The following is a 19360-nucleotide window of genomic DNA, read 5'->3' as shown; positions in this document are numbered from 1 at the left end:
TTAAGCATTTCACTGTGCTTTTACAATAAAACTTGAGCTATTTGTATTCTTGGTGGAAGAACAGTAATCTTATACAATAAATGTGGATTTGTTGACAAGAAAAAGACCATAAGTAAAACTGCCACGTAAAGTAAGTGTTATGGCTAGGTATGATAAACAGTAATGCCTTATTTGGCCTGGGGGTGCTACCTGTTTGGTTGTTGTGCTTACCTGCCTAGAAGATTGAAGGAATCTGGATTCATAGTCGGAGGGGTTCAGGTTCCATTGAGGTGACACAATCTCCACAGAGTGACCAGCCACTGCCAGGTCCAACAGGCTGTGCAGCCCAGCAGAGAGGGGGAGGTGGGACGTAGCATTCTCAGAGAAGGTGACATCTTCTGGAATATTCTCCACAAGCACTACCCTGAGATTGAAAATGAGAAAAAAAAACTAATTTAATGACACATGGCTGTTTTTCAACCTTGTAATTGAAAAGACCTAGAAGCCAGAGAAGTTTAATTAAATAACTTATTTTAATAGAGTAATTTACAGCACAGTGACAATTATGTCTGTCTGCATTAGCCACATAATCATCAGTAACTTGTGCAGCTGCCTTGGGATGTTGTAAAACAAGGTCATATGCATTGACGTTCACCTATGATTACCTCCTACACTATATTTTAGAAAATTATCCATCTAGACATTATTATCACCGAGATCGGTTGTAGGGGTGAATAGAAGAGTGACTGGACTGCCTTCTAACAGGAACACCGTGGCAGAACTCTAATGGAACTGTAGCACATTTTCCAGGGCATCATTTAGAATCATTATCTATGCATCCGGCTGCTTTCAAGTAGAGTGAATTATAGTATCATAAATGTAATGGAAATCAAAGATGAAAAGTTTAAAAAGGCTTCTAAACCAGTGAAGTCTCAACACCAATAGTCAGTCATCAAGCCTGGGTTCAAATAGTACTTGTTTTCTTTGAAATACTTCAAGTAATTTTTTTATTTTAATTTTACCTTTATTTAACTAGGCAAGTCAGTTACGAACAAATTCTTATTTTCAATGACGGCCTAGGAACAGTGGGTTAACTGTGTGTAATTGAGCCTGCCTGATGCAGTGGAACCAATGGAATCATCCCCAAAAATGCAAACCCTGACCATCAAAGCAGACTCAATCTATTATCAGGGTGGCAGGGTAGTCTAGTGGTTAGAGCGTTGGCCTAGTAACCGAAAGGTTTCATGTTCAAATCCCTGAGCTGACAAGGTACAAATCTGTCATTCTGCCCCCGAACAGGCCGTTAAAGAATTTGAACCCAAGTTGTAGTTTTTTTTCTTTACCCCACCAAATTGGCACTCCAGCAGGAAATCTCTACTTTGCCTCGCTCTCCAAGGCCAACATTAGTAAGGTCTTTAGATCAGGTTTAACACTCGCAAGGCCGGACAGTATTCCAGGGAGTATTCTCAGAGCATGCACAGATCATCTGGCACGTATATTCACTGTCATTTTCAACCTCTCCTTTGAAAGGCTGGTTACGGCACATATCAACACCATCGTCCTAGACACCTTAGACCCACTCCAATTTGCATACCGCCCCAACAGATCCCTAGACAACGCAATCTCAATTGTACTCCACACTGCCCTCACCCACCTATACTGTATAAGAGGAATACCTACAGTTTAAGTTGGAAGTTTAAATACACTTAGGTTGGAGTCATTAAAAAAAAACTTGTTTTTCAACCCCTCCACAAATTTCTTGTTAACAAACTATAGTTTTGGCAAGTCGGTTAGGACATCTACTTTGTGCATGACACGTAATTTTTACAACAATTATTTACATACAGATTATTTCACTTATGAATGTTCACTATATCATAATTTCAGTGGGACAGAAGTTAACATACACTAGGTTGACTGTGCCTTTTAAACAGCTTGGGAAACTCCAGAAAATTATGTCATGGCTTTAGAAGCTTCTGACATCATTCGAGTCAATTGGAGGTGTACCTGTGGATGTATTGTGGATGTATTTCAAGGCCTACCTTCCAACTCAGTGCCTCTTTGCTTGACATCATGGGAAAATCTAAAGAAATCAGCCAAGACCTCAGAAGAAAAATTGTAGACCTCCACAACTCTGGTTCATCCTTGGGAGCAATTTCCAAACGCCTGAAGGTACCCTGTTTATCTGTACAAACAATAGTATGCAAGTGTAAACACCACGGGACCACGCAGCCATCATACCGCTCAGTAAGGAGATGCGTTCTGTCGCCTAGAGAGGAATGTACTTTGGTGCGAAAAGCGCAAATCAATCCCAGAACAACAGCAAAGGACCTTGTGAAGATGCTGGAGGAAACAGGTACAAAAGTATCTACATCCACAGTAAAACGAGTCCTATATCGACATAACCCGAAAGGCCGCTCAGCAAGGAAGAAGCCACTGCTCCAAAACCGCCATAAAAAGCCAGAATACGGTTTGTAACTGCACATGGGGACTAAGATCGTACTTTTTGGAGAAATGTCCTCTTGTCTGATGAAACAAAAATAGAACTGTTTGGCCATAATGACCATCATTATGTTTGGTGGAAAAGGGGGGAGGCTTGCAAGCTGAAGAACACCATCCCAACCGTGAAGCACTGGGGTGGCAGAATCATGTTGTGGGGGTGCTTTGCTGCAAGAGGGACTGGTGCACTTCACAAAATACATGGCATCATGAGGAAAATGATGTGGATATATTGAAGCAACATCAAGATATCAGACAGGAAGTTAAAGCTTGGTCGCAAATGCGTCTTCCAAATGGACAATGACCACAAGCATACTTCCAAAGTTCTGGCAAAATGGCTTAAGGACAACAAAGTCAAGGTATTGGAGTGGCCATCACAAAGCCCTGACCTCAATCCTATAGAAAATTTGTGGGCGGTATTGAAAAAGCGTGTGAGAACAAAAGAGGCCAACAAACCTGACTCAGTTACACCAGCTCTGTCAGGAGGAATGGGCCAAAATTCACCCAACTTATTGTGGGAAGCTTGTGGAAGGCTACCCGAAATGTTTGACCCAAGTTTAAATTGTTTAAGGCAATGCTACCAAATACTAATTGAGTGTATGCAAATTTCTGACCCACTGGGAATGTGATGAAAGAAATAAAAACTGAAATAAATAATTCTCTCTACTATTATTCTGAAATTTCACATTCTTAAAATAAAAAGTGGTGATCCTAACTGACCTAAGACAGGGCATTTTAACCAGGATTAAATGTCAGGAATTATGAAAAACTGAGTTTAAATGTATTTGGCTAAGGTGTATGTAAACTTCCAACTTCAACTGTATGTGAGAATGCGGTTCATTGACTACAGCTCAGCGTTCAACATGATTGTCGCCTCCAAGCTCTTCACCAATGTCATGACGTTGGCCTGGGGGTAGGTTTACGACAGTCATAAATACTTCTTCCCCCCTTTTTCCTCTCTCTACCCTACTGATGTTACATTTGCAAACACCTTGGTTAACATAGAGATTCTGGGAACATCAGAAGGTGGGGGGAAATGAACTATATTCTGGTAATCCGACCAATTGAACATATGCGGTGGTACTTAATTAATATGATGTCAGTTCGGTTGTCATCTGTGAATTAGGCCCGACTAAGTGGCCCGCCCACATGAAGAGACATAGGTTGTAAACTATGAAAAACACCCCCTTTCTCCCTTCCTATATAAAGCCTTGACGACAATATAACCTCCTGTTCCGAGGATGTGAGGACGACGGTCCGATGTCAGAATGGTTCAGATAATAACTACAGAACGAAGCCAACATCAGTGTGAGCTTTGGTTGCGAATGGTATGAACTTTGAACTCTTATTCACTACAGAAGTGATACCTCCTAGCCGTTGAGTTAGCAACAGCAGCTGCAAACGAGGGTTAGGAAGGAACAGACAGAGTATCCCGTCTATCACACAACGACGTTACTACAACGTATCCAATTGACCACCAGGGACATTCTTCAAAGGACAAAGGACTCGGTTTGGCAACAAGGCCTTCCATCTATCACCAACCTACCGAAGCGCAGCTCAGAGTAAATATTTATTGCATTTTCCTTTTCCAAATGGGCGGTAATTCAGAATGCATCAGATACTGTATTTACGATAGCACAGCTTTGCCCTTCGTTCATCAGTCTTCCCGCTCTTTCAGTCAAACCCAGCCCCTTTTCTTTTGTGTAACAAGCTGTCATATCTGTCATATCTGACGTTTTCCTTTATGACGTAATTTGTAATCAAGTTATGATTAATTATGTGTATGTGTAATTCTGTGTGATTAGTTAGGTATTTAGTAAATAAATAATTAAACCCAATTTTGTATTGCTGGTTCAACTTGTTCGTGAAGATAACCAAGAATTTACAACATTCAGATGAGACTGAATTAAGGTGACAATTAATATTGACTGCTATTGATGTAAAATATTACTAGGTCTTTAAGAGTTTATTCAGAAGATAACAGCTCTATAAATATTATTTTGTGGTGCCCTGACTCTCTAGTTAATTACATTTACATGATTAGCTCAATCAGGTAATATTAATTACGGATCAATTATTTTATAGAATAGCATGTCATATCAATTAATCCGGCATAGCCAAAGACACGACACCAAGCTTAGGAGCCTGGGACTGAACACCTCCCTATGCAACTGAATCCTGGACTTCCTGACGGGCCAACCCCAGGTTGTGAGGGTAGGCAACATCCCCTCTGCCACGATGTGTTGCGTGTTGCGGGGGCCCCACAGGGGTGCACGCTTAGTCCCCTCCTGTACTCCCTGTTCATCTACAACTGTGTGGCCATGCACAACTCCAACACTATCAAGTTTGCTTACGACATGAGGATGGTAGGCCTGATCACCGGCGATGATGACACAGCCTACGACGACACAGCCTACCGGGAGGGGGTCAGTGACCTGGTAGTGTGGTGCCGGGATAACTTCTCCCTCAACATCAGTAAAACCAAGGAGCTGATCGTGGATCTGGGGGGGGAAAGCACACCCTCCACCCACATCAACGGGCCTGCAGTGGAGCAGGTCGAGAGCTTCAAGTTCCTCGGTGTCCAAATGACTAAGGAATTAAAATGGTCCACTCACACATGCACAGTTGTGAAGACGGCATGACAGTGCCTCTTCCCCCTCAGGAGGTTGAAAATGGACCCTCAAATCCTCAAAGTTCTGCAGCTGCACCATTGACAGCATCTTGACTGGCTGCATCACTGCTTAGTATGGCAACAGCACCAGTCTCGATCGCATGGCACTACAGAGGGTGGTGCGGACAGCCCAGTACATCCCTAGGGCCGAGCTCCATGCCATCCAGGACCTCTACATCAGGCGGTGTGAAAGGAAGGCCCGGAAAATTGTTAAAGACTCCAGTCACCCAAGCCATAGACTGTTCTCTCTGCTTCCGCATGGCAAGCGGTACCGGTGCATCAAGTCTGACACCAATGGGGCTTCCCGAGTGGCGTAGTGGTCTAAGGCACTGCTATCTGTGCCAGGTGTACGGTGTTTCCTCTGACACATTGGTGCAGCTGGCTTCAGGGTTAAGTGGGTGTTGTGTCAAGAAGCAGTGCGGCTGTTTTGGAGGACTCTTGACCTTTGCCTCTCCTGAGTCCGTACGGGAGTTGCAGCGATGGGACAGGACTGTAACTACCAATGGGATACCATGAATTTGGGGAGAAAATGGGATTAAAATTAAAAAAATAAGGGATTTAATAAAAGTCTGGACACCAATAGGCTCCTGAACAGCTTCAATCCCCAATCCATAAGACTGGTAAATAACAAACAGAATGGCTACACGGACTGAGTTGACCTGTGTTTTATTTCTGCACCCTCTGTATGCACACTCACAGGACTCAAACACACACGTGTGCGCATACAATCAATTACGCATCATATATCCTGATGCCTAGTCACCTGACCCTAATACATAGTATCACTCCAGTATCCCTGCACATTGTTTATATGGTATTGGAACTGACCCTGTACAGTACATAGCTTCTTACTTTCTCATGTTCTTATTTGTTGTGTGTTTTTGTAATGCTATTTTTAGTGCTACATTGATATTGATTACTGCATTTGGGGGTTTGGAGCTTGCAAGAAAGGCAGTTCAGTGCACATGACATTAACTTGAAATACATTTTAGAAACACAGTGTCTATTGTCTCTCCATGAATGTATCCAGGTCTAAGTGAAACATATATCAGTGACTTAGGCTGTCATAGCAACCTGACAACAAACACAGATCAGACCTAACGAACACAGATGTACGTCAAACTGTGTGCTGGGCCATAAGAACATCATCAAAGCTAATTGATCATAAGTAATTGAATTAAATCTTCTAAGAACTGTGTTACATCTGCCAAGAATGTGTTCTATTTCAATTTCATAGACACACCACGCAGTACATTTCTGTACATTGCAAATTCAGTTGCTCTCCTTAATGTTTCAAACCCCATTCTAGCCCAGCAGAAGTGCTGAATATAAGGTAAACATATTGGAATTAGTGTGTCAGCCTGAGTGCTTTTATCAAACCCGAATGGCTCTGAAGGATGGGTTTCCTCCTACGTTTAGCCATTGGATAAAGGAAGTCATGCAACATCAAGCCAGAGAAAATGTGCTACTCCATTAGCGGATCTGCAATTACATTATAATATCTGGCCTCCTTTCCTATCCTTTGTAGAAGACATGGACCCAGCTACTTTCACAACTCCATAAACAAACCCAAATTGGAATTTGTATCACTGTTTTTACTCTTGTTTACTTTTTGTTTGATTATCGCTCACACACACACACACACACACACACACACACAGTTGAAGTTTACACACACACACACACAGTTGAAGTTTACATATATCTTAGCCAAATACATTTAAACCTAGTTTTTTACAATTCCTGACATTTAATCCTCGTACAAATTCCCTCAGGTCAGTTAGGATCACCACTTTGAACGCACCAAAGTACGTTCATCTCTAGGCGACAGAACGCGTCTCCTTCCTGAGCGGTATGACGGCTGCGTGGTCCCATGGTGCTTATACTTGCATACTATTGTTTGTACAGATGAACGTGGTACCTTCAGGCATTTGTAAATTGCTCCCAAGGATGAGCCAGACTTGTGGAAGTCTACAATTTTTCTTCTGAGGTCTTGGCTGATTTTCCCATGATGTCAAGCAAAGAGGCACTGAGTTTGAAGGTAGGCCTTGAAATACATCCACAGGTACATCTCCAATTGACTCAAATTATGTCAATTAGCCTATCAGAAGCTTCTAAAGCCATGACATCATTTTCTGCAATTTTCCAAGCTGTCGAAAGGCACAGTCAACTTTGTATGTACACTTCTGACCCACTGGAATTGTGATACAGTGAAATAATCTGTATGTAAACAATTGTTGTAAATTACTTGTGTCATGCACAAAGTAGATGACCTAACCGACTTGCCAAAACTATAGTTTGTTAACAAGAAATTTGTGGAGTGGTTGACAAACAAGTTTTAATGTCTCCAACCTAAGTGCATGTAAACTTCCGACTTCAACTGTATATATAACTGAAATTCTATATAATACCTGCTTTCAGTCTGGTTTTGGGGTGGGGCTCTGTTGGAGCATTGGGGTAGGTTTGATCTGGTAGGGGATCAGTGTGTGTTCTGTTAGAGCATGGGGGGTTGGGGTGGGTTTGATCTGGTAGGGGATCAGTGTGTGTTCTTTTAGAGCATGGGGGGTTGGGGTGGGTTTGATCTGGTAGGGGATCAGTGTGTGTTCTGTTAGAGCATGGGGGGTTGGGGTGGGTTTGATCTGGTAGGGGATCAGTGTGTGTTCTGTTAGAGCATGGGGGGGTTGGGGTGGGTTTGATCTGGTAGGGGATCAGTGTGTGTTCTGTTAGAGCATGGGGGGGGGTTGGGGTGGGTTTGATCTGGTAGGGGATCAGTGTGTGTTCTGTTAGAGCATGGGGGGTTGGGGTGGGTTTGATCTGGTAGGGGATCAGTGTGTGTTCTGTTAGAGCATGGGGGGTTGGGGTGGGTTTGATCTGGTAGGGGATCAGTGTGTGTTCTGTTAGAGCATGGGGGGTTGGGGTGGGTTTTATCTGGTAGAGGATTAGTGTATGTTTTTCCCTCTACCGGTTCTTTCTTATCTGTATAATTATAAAAAATGCAGCAAAAAATGACAAAAAACTAAATTGCTTCTGCTTTATCTTGCCAGATCATTGATTCATACCGATCCAATACCGAGCAAACATTCTTCATGCTGGGAAATGGTTGAATATTGGAGGAAAACGCCTCCAGAGTGGCACAGCGGTCTAAGGCACTGCAGCACTCTAGCCACTCCTGTGGCGGGCTGGGGGGATGCACGCTGACAAGGTCGCCAGGTGTATGGTGTTTCCTTCGACACATTGGTGAGGCGGACTTCCAGATTAAGCAGGCATTGTGTCAAGAATCAGTGCGGCTTGGCGGGGTCGTGTTTTGTTGGACGCACGGATATTGACCTTCGCCTCTCCCGAGTCCGTACCGGAGTTGCAATGATGGGACAATTGGACACCACGAAATTGGGGAGAAAAAAGGGGGTAACCCCAAAAAATATATATAAAAAACATTTGGAGGAAAACACAGTTAATCACATAAAACGATAATAGGGCAAGTCAAGTGAGATGTTGAGCAGACATTCAGTTCCTGGCCCCGGTTGAGTCAGCAAGCAGACAAAATACCGTCAGTGCTGCAAAACCAAATTGACCGGTGGCGTACCAGAAAAAGTGACTGGGTGACTAACCACTTGAAATCAGGTCATGACGTTGGAGAAAATGAATATGGTAAAGGACACTAAGGTTCATATGTTCCATAAGTAAAGCACTACATATCCCAAAGAGAATGGTAGTCAAACAAATGTGTTTGTGAAATGAACTTGGATTGATTTAGGTTAGGATCAAGAAAGTATGGTAGATTATTCTGTAAGCTTTAAATCTCTAAAACATGAATAGACAAAATGCAATAACACACAAACAAGCAAACTCTGGAAATAGCATGCAAGATTCAGAGACTGATAAAATGAACAGTCACTCCATGCATTATTTACCATGAGAATTAGAAACACAAAAGTGGGGAAGACCAGGGAAGAAGAACAATGTCATCTTAATGAGAAAAAACAACCACCCATTTCACTCAATAAATAATGCACGGGGATTATGTATGCCTGTAACAGCAAGCAGGTCTCTGTAAAGTGAGGAGAGCATTTGTTTCAGCACTAAGGACATCCATAGATTTATTTACATGGCGTGCACATTAGGCCACCCTCATTTGAAATACCAATGTGCAGCCGTGTGTATTACTTGATACCCAAGTGGAGGAAACTTCAGTAATTTTCAAAGTGAAAGCTAAAGTTTTAAATCTCTGGAATGACAATGAAATCCCTCCCACCTATCTGAAAGGCTGATTTCAGTGTTGTTGGTGTCCTTCAGTGGTGCATCCATGACACGCACAGAGCTGCTAACGAAGAAGTTAAACCCAACGGCTCTGCAAACGAGCAGGAAGCCTGTCCAGGCAGACACACTGGAGCAGACTGGCATGTTAAATGGTGGAAACTATTTTGATAGTAGCAGCCAAGGCTCTGTGAATGTGAATGAGACCCATGATGGATGACTAGCTAGATATGCCTGGAATTGATCAGTGTTTTCATGTATTCTTTATGACATCCCAATAGGAATAGGCAAATTCACATATAGTACGATGACGTAAGTACGATGATGATAGTACGATGACGTAAGTCATGAAAAAAGTATTATTATGCATTATTGTAATGTCATTACAAATGTCTGATATATTGCTGTTGCTTTTCTTACACTTTAAATCCCCGCCCCCATTGCCCCGCAGGAGGCCTTATGCCACTTGCCAGGCCGAATTTGTTCTTAATTGACTTGCCTGGTAAAATAAAAGGTCAAATAAAAATAAAAAATTGCTGAGAATACTCAAATACAGATACAGTACCAGTCAAACGTTTGGACACACTTACTCCTACCACACCTACTAATTGACTGGCCTTCATGTCTTATAGTAATGATGGATTGTCATTTCTCTTTGCTTATTTGAGCTGTTCTTGACATAATATGGACTTACCAAATAGGGCTATCTTCTGTATACCACCCCTACCTTGTCACAACACCACTTTTAACAAGGCACACCTGTTAATTGAAATACATTCCAGGTGACTACCTCATGAAGCTGGTTGAGAGAATACCAATAGTGTGCAAAGCTGTCATCAAGACAAAGGTGGCTACTATGAAGAATCTCAAAGATTTGTTGAACACTTTCTTGGTTACTACATGATTCCATATGTGTTATTTCATAGTTTTGATGTCTTCAATATTATTCTGCAATGTAGAAAATAGTAAAAAGAAAAGAAAAAGACTTGAATGAGTAGGTGTGTCCAAACTTTTGACTGGTACTGTATATATGAGGATAAATACCAGAAATAAAATGTAAGAATCTCACTGCCTGGGCCTGAGACTGGATTTAGTATGTTTCAGCCCTAGAGTTTCATTGAGTTATAATACTGCTGTCAGTCGCTAAGACAATCCATTAATTCAGACTCCAGATGCTGGCAGAACTTTGAGCCTGTTTGGTTACTGTATAGCATATGACCCAGGTAGAGTGTCTTGGATGCTACTGACTGAAGGTCTGCCAGAAATAGTAAACAGTCATCATTCCTTTATAGGGCACTGGGTGAATACTGACTGCACTGGTAATTAGTAGCCAAAAACACATGTTTGACAAACTGTTCTTATGCCCCTTGATTCATTATACAGTTTAGGTGACATTAAAACAAACATTTGATGGGGACTTCCATGTATAAAGTCTTGTACGAAGTAAATAAACAGTCTAGTTATCCTACTGCATTATCAGGAGCGGTGGATTCCAAAGATATATTTTAATCAAAGGTCTACCAGTAAATGAGACCACTAACCCTTTTCTAGGTCCATCACCATACGGAAACAACATTATTTAGTTTCTAGTCTGCCACTACACAGCCTTGGATCAATATGTACCTCGTCAACAGACATTCAATACCAGCTGTTAGACAAGTACAGCAATGCACAATATGATCGCATCTAATTGGCTACAGGAATCTTTGGATTAACCTAAAGTTGTGAGGTAGAATATCATTGCAATAAGGCATTAGTTGATGTTAGACACTAATAGCTTAATACACCTTGTATTGCAGTGTGCGCCGTTTGACAATCGGGTATAGGTTGGCAATTTGACATTACTCATGCGAGACAGGAAATAGGAGCTCAAACAGTATACCAGAGCCTACAAGGTAAAACATCTGCCGCTGTGCCCTTGAGCAAGCATACCACACTGCATCCCACTGCTGGCTTGCCTCTAAAGCTAAGCAGGATTGGTCCTGGTCAGTCTCTGAATGGGAGACCAGATACTGCTGGAAGTGGTGTAGGAAGCACTCTTTCCTCTGGTCTAAAAAAAGATATCCCATTGGCCTGTGTAGGGTGCCGTCTTCGGATGGGACGTTAAACAGGTGTCCTGACTGTCTGTGGTCACTAAAGATCCCATGGCACTTATTGTAAGAGTAGGGGCATTAACCCCGGTCTCCTGGCTGTATTCTCAATATGGCCCTCCTATCATGGCTACCTAATCATCCCCAGCTTCCAATTAGCTCATTCATCACCCCCCATCCCATGTAACTATTCCCCAGGTTGTTGCTGTAAATGAGAATGTGTTCTCAGTCAACTTACCTGGTAAAATAATGATAAAATAATAAAATAAGTAAAAGCTAGGCACTTAACCCTAATTGCTCCAGGGGCGCTGTACAATGGTAGTTGGGGAGTTGAGATATGCAAGAAACACAGTTCCATTACACTTGTGTGTAAAATAACAAATATAAGCACCCCTCAAATTAGTATTAGTCTGAAAAGTATAAAAAGTACTTCAGCACTCTTGAAGTGAAAGAGCTGTAGAGAGATGCTATCAACCCCCATACTGCTCACGGAACATTACGTTCACTAAGCTCTACCATGGCATGGCAAAATGTCATCATGAACAGAACCCCAATCATTCTAAAACAGCACTCCATGCATAATCCCAGACAATTAATGCTAAAACAGCAGGAGCCAATGGGATCAGACATGGCAAGATACAGGAGGTCCTGAAATAGACCAAGTTAACAGCAGTGAAATGTAGCACTGGTCAATAGTGGCTCCAAATGCTGACAGTTTACAAAGAGTCATAAGGAAGGAAGCAGCACCATGTCGATCATAATGAACTCCTCTCTGGCACACTGCAGCCCTAATCTGGGAAAATGTCTGACGCAGCACAGAAATTTATCCTGCACACAGGATATTCATTTGATGAAATATTCTGTTTACAAGGCCTATTAGATTAATCTGTTTACAAGGCACATAGGCCTTTCATCAAATTAATATCCTTTGTGCAGGATAAACTTCTGTGCTGCGTCAGACGTTTTCCCAGATTAGGGCTGCAGTGTGCCAGAGAGGAGTTCATAATGATCGACATGGTGCTGCTTCCTTCCTAATCCAAAAATGTATCTAATTTTCCCCCTGAAGCAGACTTCCTGAATACAAGCAATACAAGATCCCTGCCTCACACATACAAAATTGTATATATATGCCAGATTTGGAGAACTATGATTCCCATAATTGACATGAATATCTTGATCAAAGTATTGCATTTTCTCTACACCACACTGACTTAGCTTACTAGGCAAAGGGGATAGGTTCCACTCTGAATGAGCACAGTGGATTTCTATCTTCCTCAAACAAACCCATTGCTCAAAATAGATTATTTCTCACACAATGCTTTCAGATGTGCCCTGTCATCGATGCAGCCCAACAGAAGGCCATTTACGTGGACACCTGTTCGTCGAACATCTCATTTCAAAATCATGGGCATTAATATGGAGTTAGTCCCTCCTTCGCTGCAATAACAGACTCTGTTAGGACACTCTCCTAGGAAAGCTTTCCACTAGATGTTAGAACATTGCTGCTAGGATTTGCTTCCATTAAGCTGCAAGAGAATTAGTGAGGCCGGGCACGGATGTTGGGCGATTAGGCCTGGCTCGCAACCGGCGTTCCATTTCATCCCAAAGGTGTTCGATGGGGTTGAGGTCAGGGCTCTGTGCAGCCCAGTCAAGTTCTTCCACACCGATCTCGACAAACCATTTCTGACCTCACTTTGTGCACGGGGGTAATGTCATGCTGAAACAGGAAAGGGCCTTCCACAAACTGTTACCACAAAGTTGGAAGCACAGAATTGTCTAGAATGTCATTGTATGCTGTAGCATTGAGATTTCCCTTCACTGGAACTAAGGGACATAGGCCGAACCATGAAAAACTACCCCAGACCATTATTCCTCCACCAAACTTTACATTTGGCACTATGCATTGGGGCAGGTAGTGTTCCCCTGGCATCTGCCTAACCCATATTTGTCTGCCAGGTGGTGATGCGAGATTCATTTTTATTTATTAAATATTTTAGTTAACCTTTATTTAACTAGGCAAGTTAGTTAGAATTTGTTATTAACTTAAAATGACGGCCTACCAAAAGGCCTCCTGTGGTGACAGGGGCTGGGATTTAAATAAAATAAAAAAATATATGTATATAAAAATATAGGACAAAACACACATCACAACAAGAGAGACAACACAACACTACATAGAGATCTAAGACAACAAGGCAGCAACACATGACAACACAGCATGGTAGAAACACAACATGACAACAACATGGGAGCAGCACAAAACATGGTACAAACATTATTGGGCTCAGACAACAGCAAAGGGCAAGAAGGTAGAAACAACAATACATCACGCAAAGCTGCCACAACTGTCAGTAAGAGTGTCCATGATTTGAAGAGATTTGAGATAAAACTGTCCAGTTTGAGTGTTTGTTGCAGCTCGTTCCAGTCGTTAACTGCAGCGAACTGAAAAGACGAGTGACCCAGGGATGTGTGTGCTTTGGGGACAGGATGTGACTGGCAGAACGGGTATTGTATGTGGAGGATGAGGGCTGCAGTAGGTATCTCAGATAGGGGGAGTGAGACCTAAGAGGGTTTTTATAAATAATCACCAACCAGTGGGTCTTGTGACAAGTATACAGAAATGACCAGTTTACAGAGGAGAATAGAGTGCAGTGATGTGTCCTATAAGTAGCATTGGTGGCAAATCTGATGGCCGAATGGTAAAGTACATCTAGCCACTCGAGAGCAACCTTACCTGCCGATCTATAGATTACGTCTCTGTAATCTAGCATGGGTATGGTGGTCATCTGAATCAGGGTTAGTTTGGCAGCTGTGGTGAGGAGGAGCGACTACGATAGATGAAGCCAAGTCTAGATTTAACTATAGCCTGCAGCTTTGATATATGCTGAGAGAAGGACAGTGTACCGTCTAGCCAGTCAATTGATTATTGACACGTTTTTCCAACACTTTTGATAAGTACTTGTATGCGGTGACTACCTCAAGCTCTAAACCCTCAGAGTTAGTAATCACACCTGTGGGGAGAGGGGCATTCTTCTTAACAAACCACATGACCTTTGTTTTGAAGGTGATCAGAACAAGGTTAAGGGTAGAGAAAGCTTTTTGGACACTAAGAAAGCTTTGTTGTAGAGCATTTAACACAAAATCCAGGGAGGGGCCAGCTGAGTATAAAACTGTATCTGCATATAAATGGATGAGAGAGCTTAATACTGCCTGAGCTATATTGTTGATGTAAATTGAGAAGAGCTTGGGGCCTAGGATTGAGCCTTGGGGTACTCCCTTGGAGACAGGCAGTGGCTGAGACAGCAGATTTTCTGACTTTATACACTGCACTCTTTGAGAGAGGTAGTTAGCAAACCAGGCCAAAGACCCATCAGAGACACCAATATTCCTTAGCCAGCCAACAAGAATGGAATGGTCTACCATATCAAATGCTTTGGCCAAGTCAATATATATATATATATATATATATATATATATATATATATATATATATATATATATATATATATATATATATATATATATATATATATATATATATATATATATATCTTTTTTTTTTTAATTGCCTCAAAACATTGCATAGAATCAAGGGCATAGGTGACATCATTGAGGACCTTTAAGGTTGCAGTGACACATCCATAACCTGAGCGGAAACCAGATTGCAATAGTATAGACATCAAGAAAGCCAGTCAATTGATTATTGACACGTTTTTCCAACACTTTTGATAAATGGGGCAAAATAGAAATGGTCCTATAAATCCTCTAGTGACTCCCCATCCCGCATGTGGGAGCGTAATCATCGCTTGACACTAATTAGCATAACGCAACGGACATAAATATCCCTAGAAAATATTCCTATTCATGAAAATCACAAATGAAATATATTGAGACACAGCTTAGCCTTTTGTTAATCACCCTGTCATCTCAGATTTTCAAAATATGCTTTACAGCCAAAGCTAGACAAGCATATGTGTAAGTTAATCGATAGCCTAGCATAGCATTTTGTCCAGCTAGCAGCAGGTAACTTGGTCACGGAAATCAGAAAAGCAATCAAATTAAATTGTTTACCTTTGATGAGCTTCGGATGTTTTTACTCACGAGACTCCCAGTTAGATAGCAAATGTTCCTTTTTTCCCAAAATATTATTTTTGTAGGCGAAAAAGCTCCGTTTGTTCTTCACGTTTGGCTGAGAAATCCCCCGGAAATTGCAGTCACGAAAACGGCGGAAAATATTCCAAATTAGCTCCATAATATCGACAGCAACATGGCAAACGTTGTTTATAATCAATCCTCAAGGTGTTTTTCAAATATCTATTCAATAATATATCCATCGGGACAATTCGTTTTTCGGTAGGACCGATTGGAGTAATGGCTACCTCTGTATTTTACGCGAGAATCTCTCTGGCAGCATCAGGTGACCACTTGCGCAATGTAGCCGCTTACGGGTATTCTTCAACATAAATGCGTAAAACTACGTCACAATGCTGTAGACACCTTCGGGAATACGGAGAAAGAGTAATCTGGTTGATAGCCCATTCACTGCTCAATAGGGACTCATTGGAACGCAGAGCTTTCAAAACATGGGGCACTTCCGGATTGGATTTTACTCAGGCTTTCGCCTGCAACATCAGTTCTGTTATGCTCACAGACAATATTTTTACAGTTTTGGAAACTTTAGAGTGTTTTCTATCATAAGCTGTCAATTATATGCATATTCTAGCATCTTGTCCTGACAAAATATCCCGTTACTACGGGAACGTTTAAAAAAAAAAAATGAAAATACTGCCCCAGAGTCACAACAGGATTTATAACAGTTAGGATCAGCTGGATCTCCCCCTTTGTTTCAAGGACAAACCGTGGCTGCCTTCCAAGCAATGGGAACTTCCCCAGAAAGGAGAGACAGGTTAAAAAGGTTGGAGAGAGGCTTGATGATGATAGGGGCAGCAACCTTAAAGAAGGGTCTAAACCATCTGACCCAGATGTTTTTTTGGGGTCAAGTTTCAGGACCTCCTTTAGCAACTTGGACTCAGTGACTGCCTGTAAGGAGAAACTTTGTAGCAGGGCAGGGGAAAAAAGAGAGAAGCATCGGGGTTAGTCGCATTAGAAGGGGTGGAAGATGAGGAAATGTTGGATGGACAAGGAGGCACGGCTGAGTCAAATAGGAATCCTGACTGTCAGACACAACCACATCATCAACTTTAAGGGACATGGGCAGCTGTGAAGAGGGTTTATTCTCCAGGTCTTTAACTGTTTTCCAGAACTTCTTGGGGTTAGACCCACAGAGAGAGAACTGCTCCTTAAGGTAACTAACTTTGGCCTTCCGGATAGCCTTAGTGGACTTATTTCTCATTTGCCTGAACGATAGCCAGTCAACCTGAGTATACATGTGCCAAGCCTTTCGCCAAATGCAATTCTTGAGATGGAGTAACTCTGCAAGATCACGGTCGAACCAGGAGCTGAACCTGTTTTTAATTCTCATTTTCTTTATGGGGGCGTGTTTGTTGACAAAACCACTAAAAATATAAAAAAAGAAGCTTGATCCCCAAACACCCACATTTTCTGGGTGTTTGGAGTCATACCTTGTTGGATTGGTGATAATCTGAGAAAGATTTAGGGAGTCCCATTGCTTTCAAATCAAATCAAATTTTATTTGTCACATACACATGGTTAGCAGATGTTAATGCGAGTGTAGCGAAATGCTTGTGCTTCTAGTTCCGACAATGCAGTAATAACCAACAAGTAATCTAACTAACAATTCCAAAACTACTGTCTTGTACACAGTGTGAGGGGATAAAGAATATATACATAAGGATATATGAATGAGTGATGGTACAGAGCAGCATAGGCAGATACAGTAGATGGTATCGAGTACAGTATATACATATGAGATGAGTATGTAAACAAAGTGGCATAGTTAAAGTGGCTAGTGATACATGTATTGCATAAGGATACAGTCGGTGATATAGAGTACAGTATATACGTATGCATATGAGATGAATAATGTAGGGTAAGTAACATTATATAAGGTAGCATTGTTTAAAGTGGCTAGTGATATATTTACATCATTTCCCATCAATTCCCATTATTAAAGTGGCTGGAGTTGAGTCAGTGTCAGTGTGTTGGCAGCAGCCACTCAATGTTAGTGGTGGCTGTTTAACAGTCTGATAGCCTTGAGATAGAAGCTGTTTTTCAGTCTCTCGGTCCCAGCTTTGATGCACCTGTACTGACCTCGCCTTCTGGATGATAGCGGGGTGAACAGGCAGTGGCTCGGGTGGTTGATGTCCTTGATGATCTTTATGGCCTTCCTGTGACATCGGGTGGTGTAGGTGTCCTGGAGGGCAGGTAGTTTGCCCCCGGTGATGCGTTGTGCAGACCTCACTACCCTCTGGAGAGCCTTACGGTTGAGGGCGGAGCAGTTGCCGTACCAGGCGGTGATACAGCCCGCCAGGATGCTCTCGATTGTACATCTGTAGAAGTTTGTGAGTGCTTTTGGTGACAAGACGAATTTCTTCAGCCTCCTGAGGTTGAAGAGGCGCTGCTGCGCCTTCTTCACAATGCTGTCTGTGTGAGTGGACCAATTCAGTTTGTCTGTGATGTGTATGCCGAGGAACTTAAAACTTGCTACCCTCTCCACTACTGTTCCATCGATGTGGATAGGGGGGTGTTCCCTCTGCTGTTTCCTGAAGTCCACAATCATCTCCTTAGTTTTGTTGACGTTGAGTGTGAGGTTATTTTCCTGACACCACACTCCGAGGGCCCTCACCTCCTCCCTGTAGGCCGTCTCGTCGTTGTTGGTAATCAAGCCTACCACTGTTGTGTCGTCCGCAAACTTGATGATTGAGTTGGAGGCGTGCGTGGCCACGCAGTCGTGGGTGAACAGGGAGTACAGGAGAGGGCTCAGAACGCACCCTTGTGGGGCCCCAGTGTTGAGGATCAGCGGGGAGGAGATGTTGTTGCCTACCCTCACCACCTGGGGGCGGCCCGTCAGGAAGTCCAGTACCCAGTTGCACAGGGCGGGGTCGAGACCCAGGGTCTCGAGCTTGATGACGAGCTTGGAGGGTACTATGGTGTTGAATGCCGAGCTGTAGTCAATGAACAGCATTCTCACATAGGTATTCCTCTTGTCCAGATGGGTTAGGGCAGTGTGCAGTGTGGTTGAGATTGCATCGTCTGTGGACCTATTTGGGCGGTAAGCAAATTGGAGTGGGTCTACGGTGTCAGGTAGGGTGGAGGTGATATGGTCCTTGACTAGTCTCTCAAAGCACTTCATGATGACGGAAGTGAGTGCTACGGGGCGGTAGTCGTTTAGCTCAGTTACCTTAGCTTTCTTGGGAACAGGAACAATGGTGGCCCTCTTGAAGCATGTGGGAACAGCAGACTGGTATAGGGATTGATTGAATATGTCCGTAAACACACCGGCCAGCTGGTCTGCGCATGCTCTGAGGGCGCGGCTGGGGATGCCGTCTGGGCCTGCAGCCTTGCGAGGGTTAACACGTTTAAATGTCTTACTCACCTCGGCTGCAGTGAAGGAGAGACCGCAAGTTTTCGTTGCAGGCCGTGTCAGTGGCACTGTATTGTCCTCAAAGATCGGCTATGAAAAGCCAACTGACTTGTTGCACCCTCGACAACTACTGTGATTATTATTATTTGACCATGCTGGTCATTTATGAACATTTGAACATCTTGGCCATGTTCTGTTATAATCTAGACCCGGCACAGCCAGAAGAGGACTGGCCACCCCTCATAGCCTGCTTCCTCTCTAGGTTTCTTCCTAGGTTTTGGCCTTTCTAGGGAGTTTTTCCTAGCCACCGTGCTTCTACACCTGCATTGCTTGCTGTTTGGGGTTTTAGACTGGGTTTCTGTG

The 19360-nt window shown here is 42.7% G+C and overlaps 1 protein-coding gene across 1 annotated transcript in view; it reads right to left on the bottom strand.

Annotated features, from left to right (window-relative positions):
* The window catches only part of LOC110530018 (inactive phospholipase D5), a 62050-nt gene that overhangs the window by 19757 nt on the left and 22933 nt on the right, over window positions 1-19360 (bottom strand). Inside the window, exon 3 of the mRNA XM_021612778.3 lies at window positions 211-403. Within this exon, the coding sequence (XP_021468453.1) occupies window positions 211-403 (193 nt within the window). The remainder of the gene's footprint in view (window positions 1-210; window positions 404-19360) is intronic.

Source organism: Oncorhynchus mykiss, chromosome 1, assembly GCF_057628025.1.
Source record: "Oncorhynchus mykiss isolate SJ-2025 chromosome 1, ASM5762802v1, whole genome shotgun sequence".
Lineage (NCBI taxonomy): Eukaryota > Metazoa > Chordata > Actinopteri > Salmoniformes > Salmonidae > Oncorhynchus > Oncorhynchus mykiss.
The sequence above is the reverse complement of the archived record's forward strand: the minus strand, read 5'-3'. Positions and strand labels throughout refer to the sequence as shown.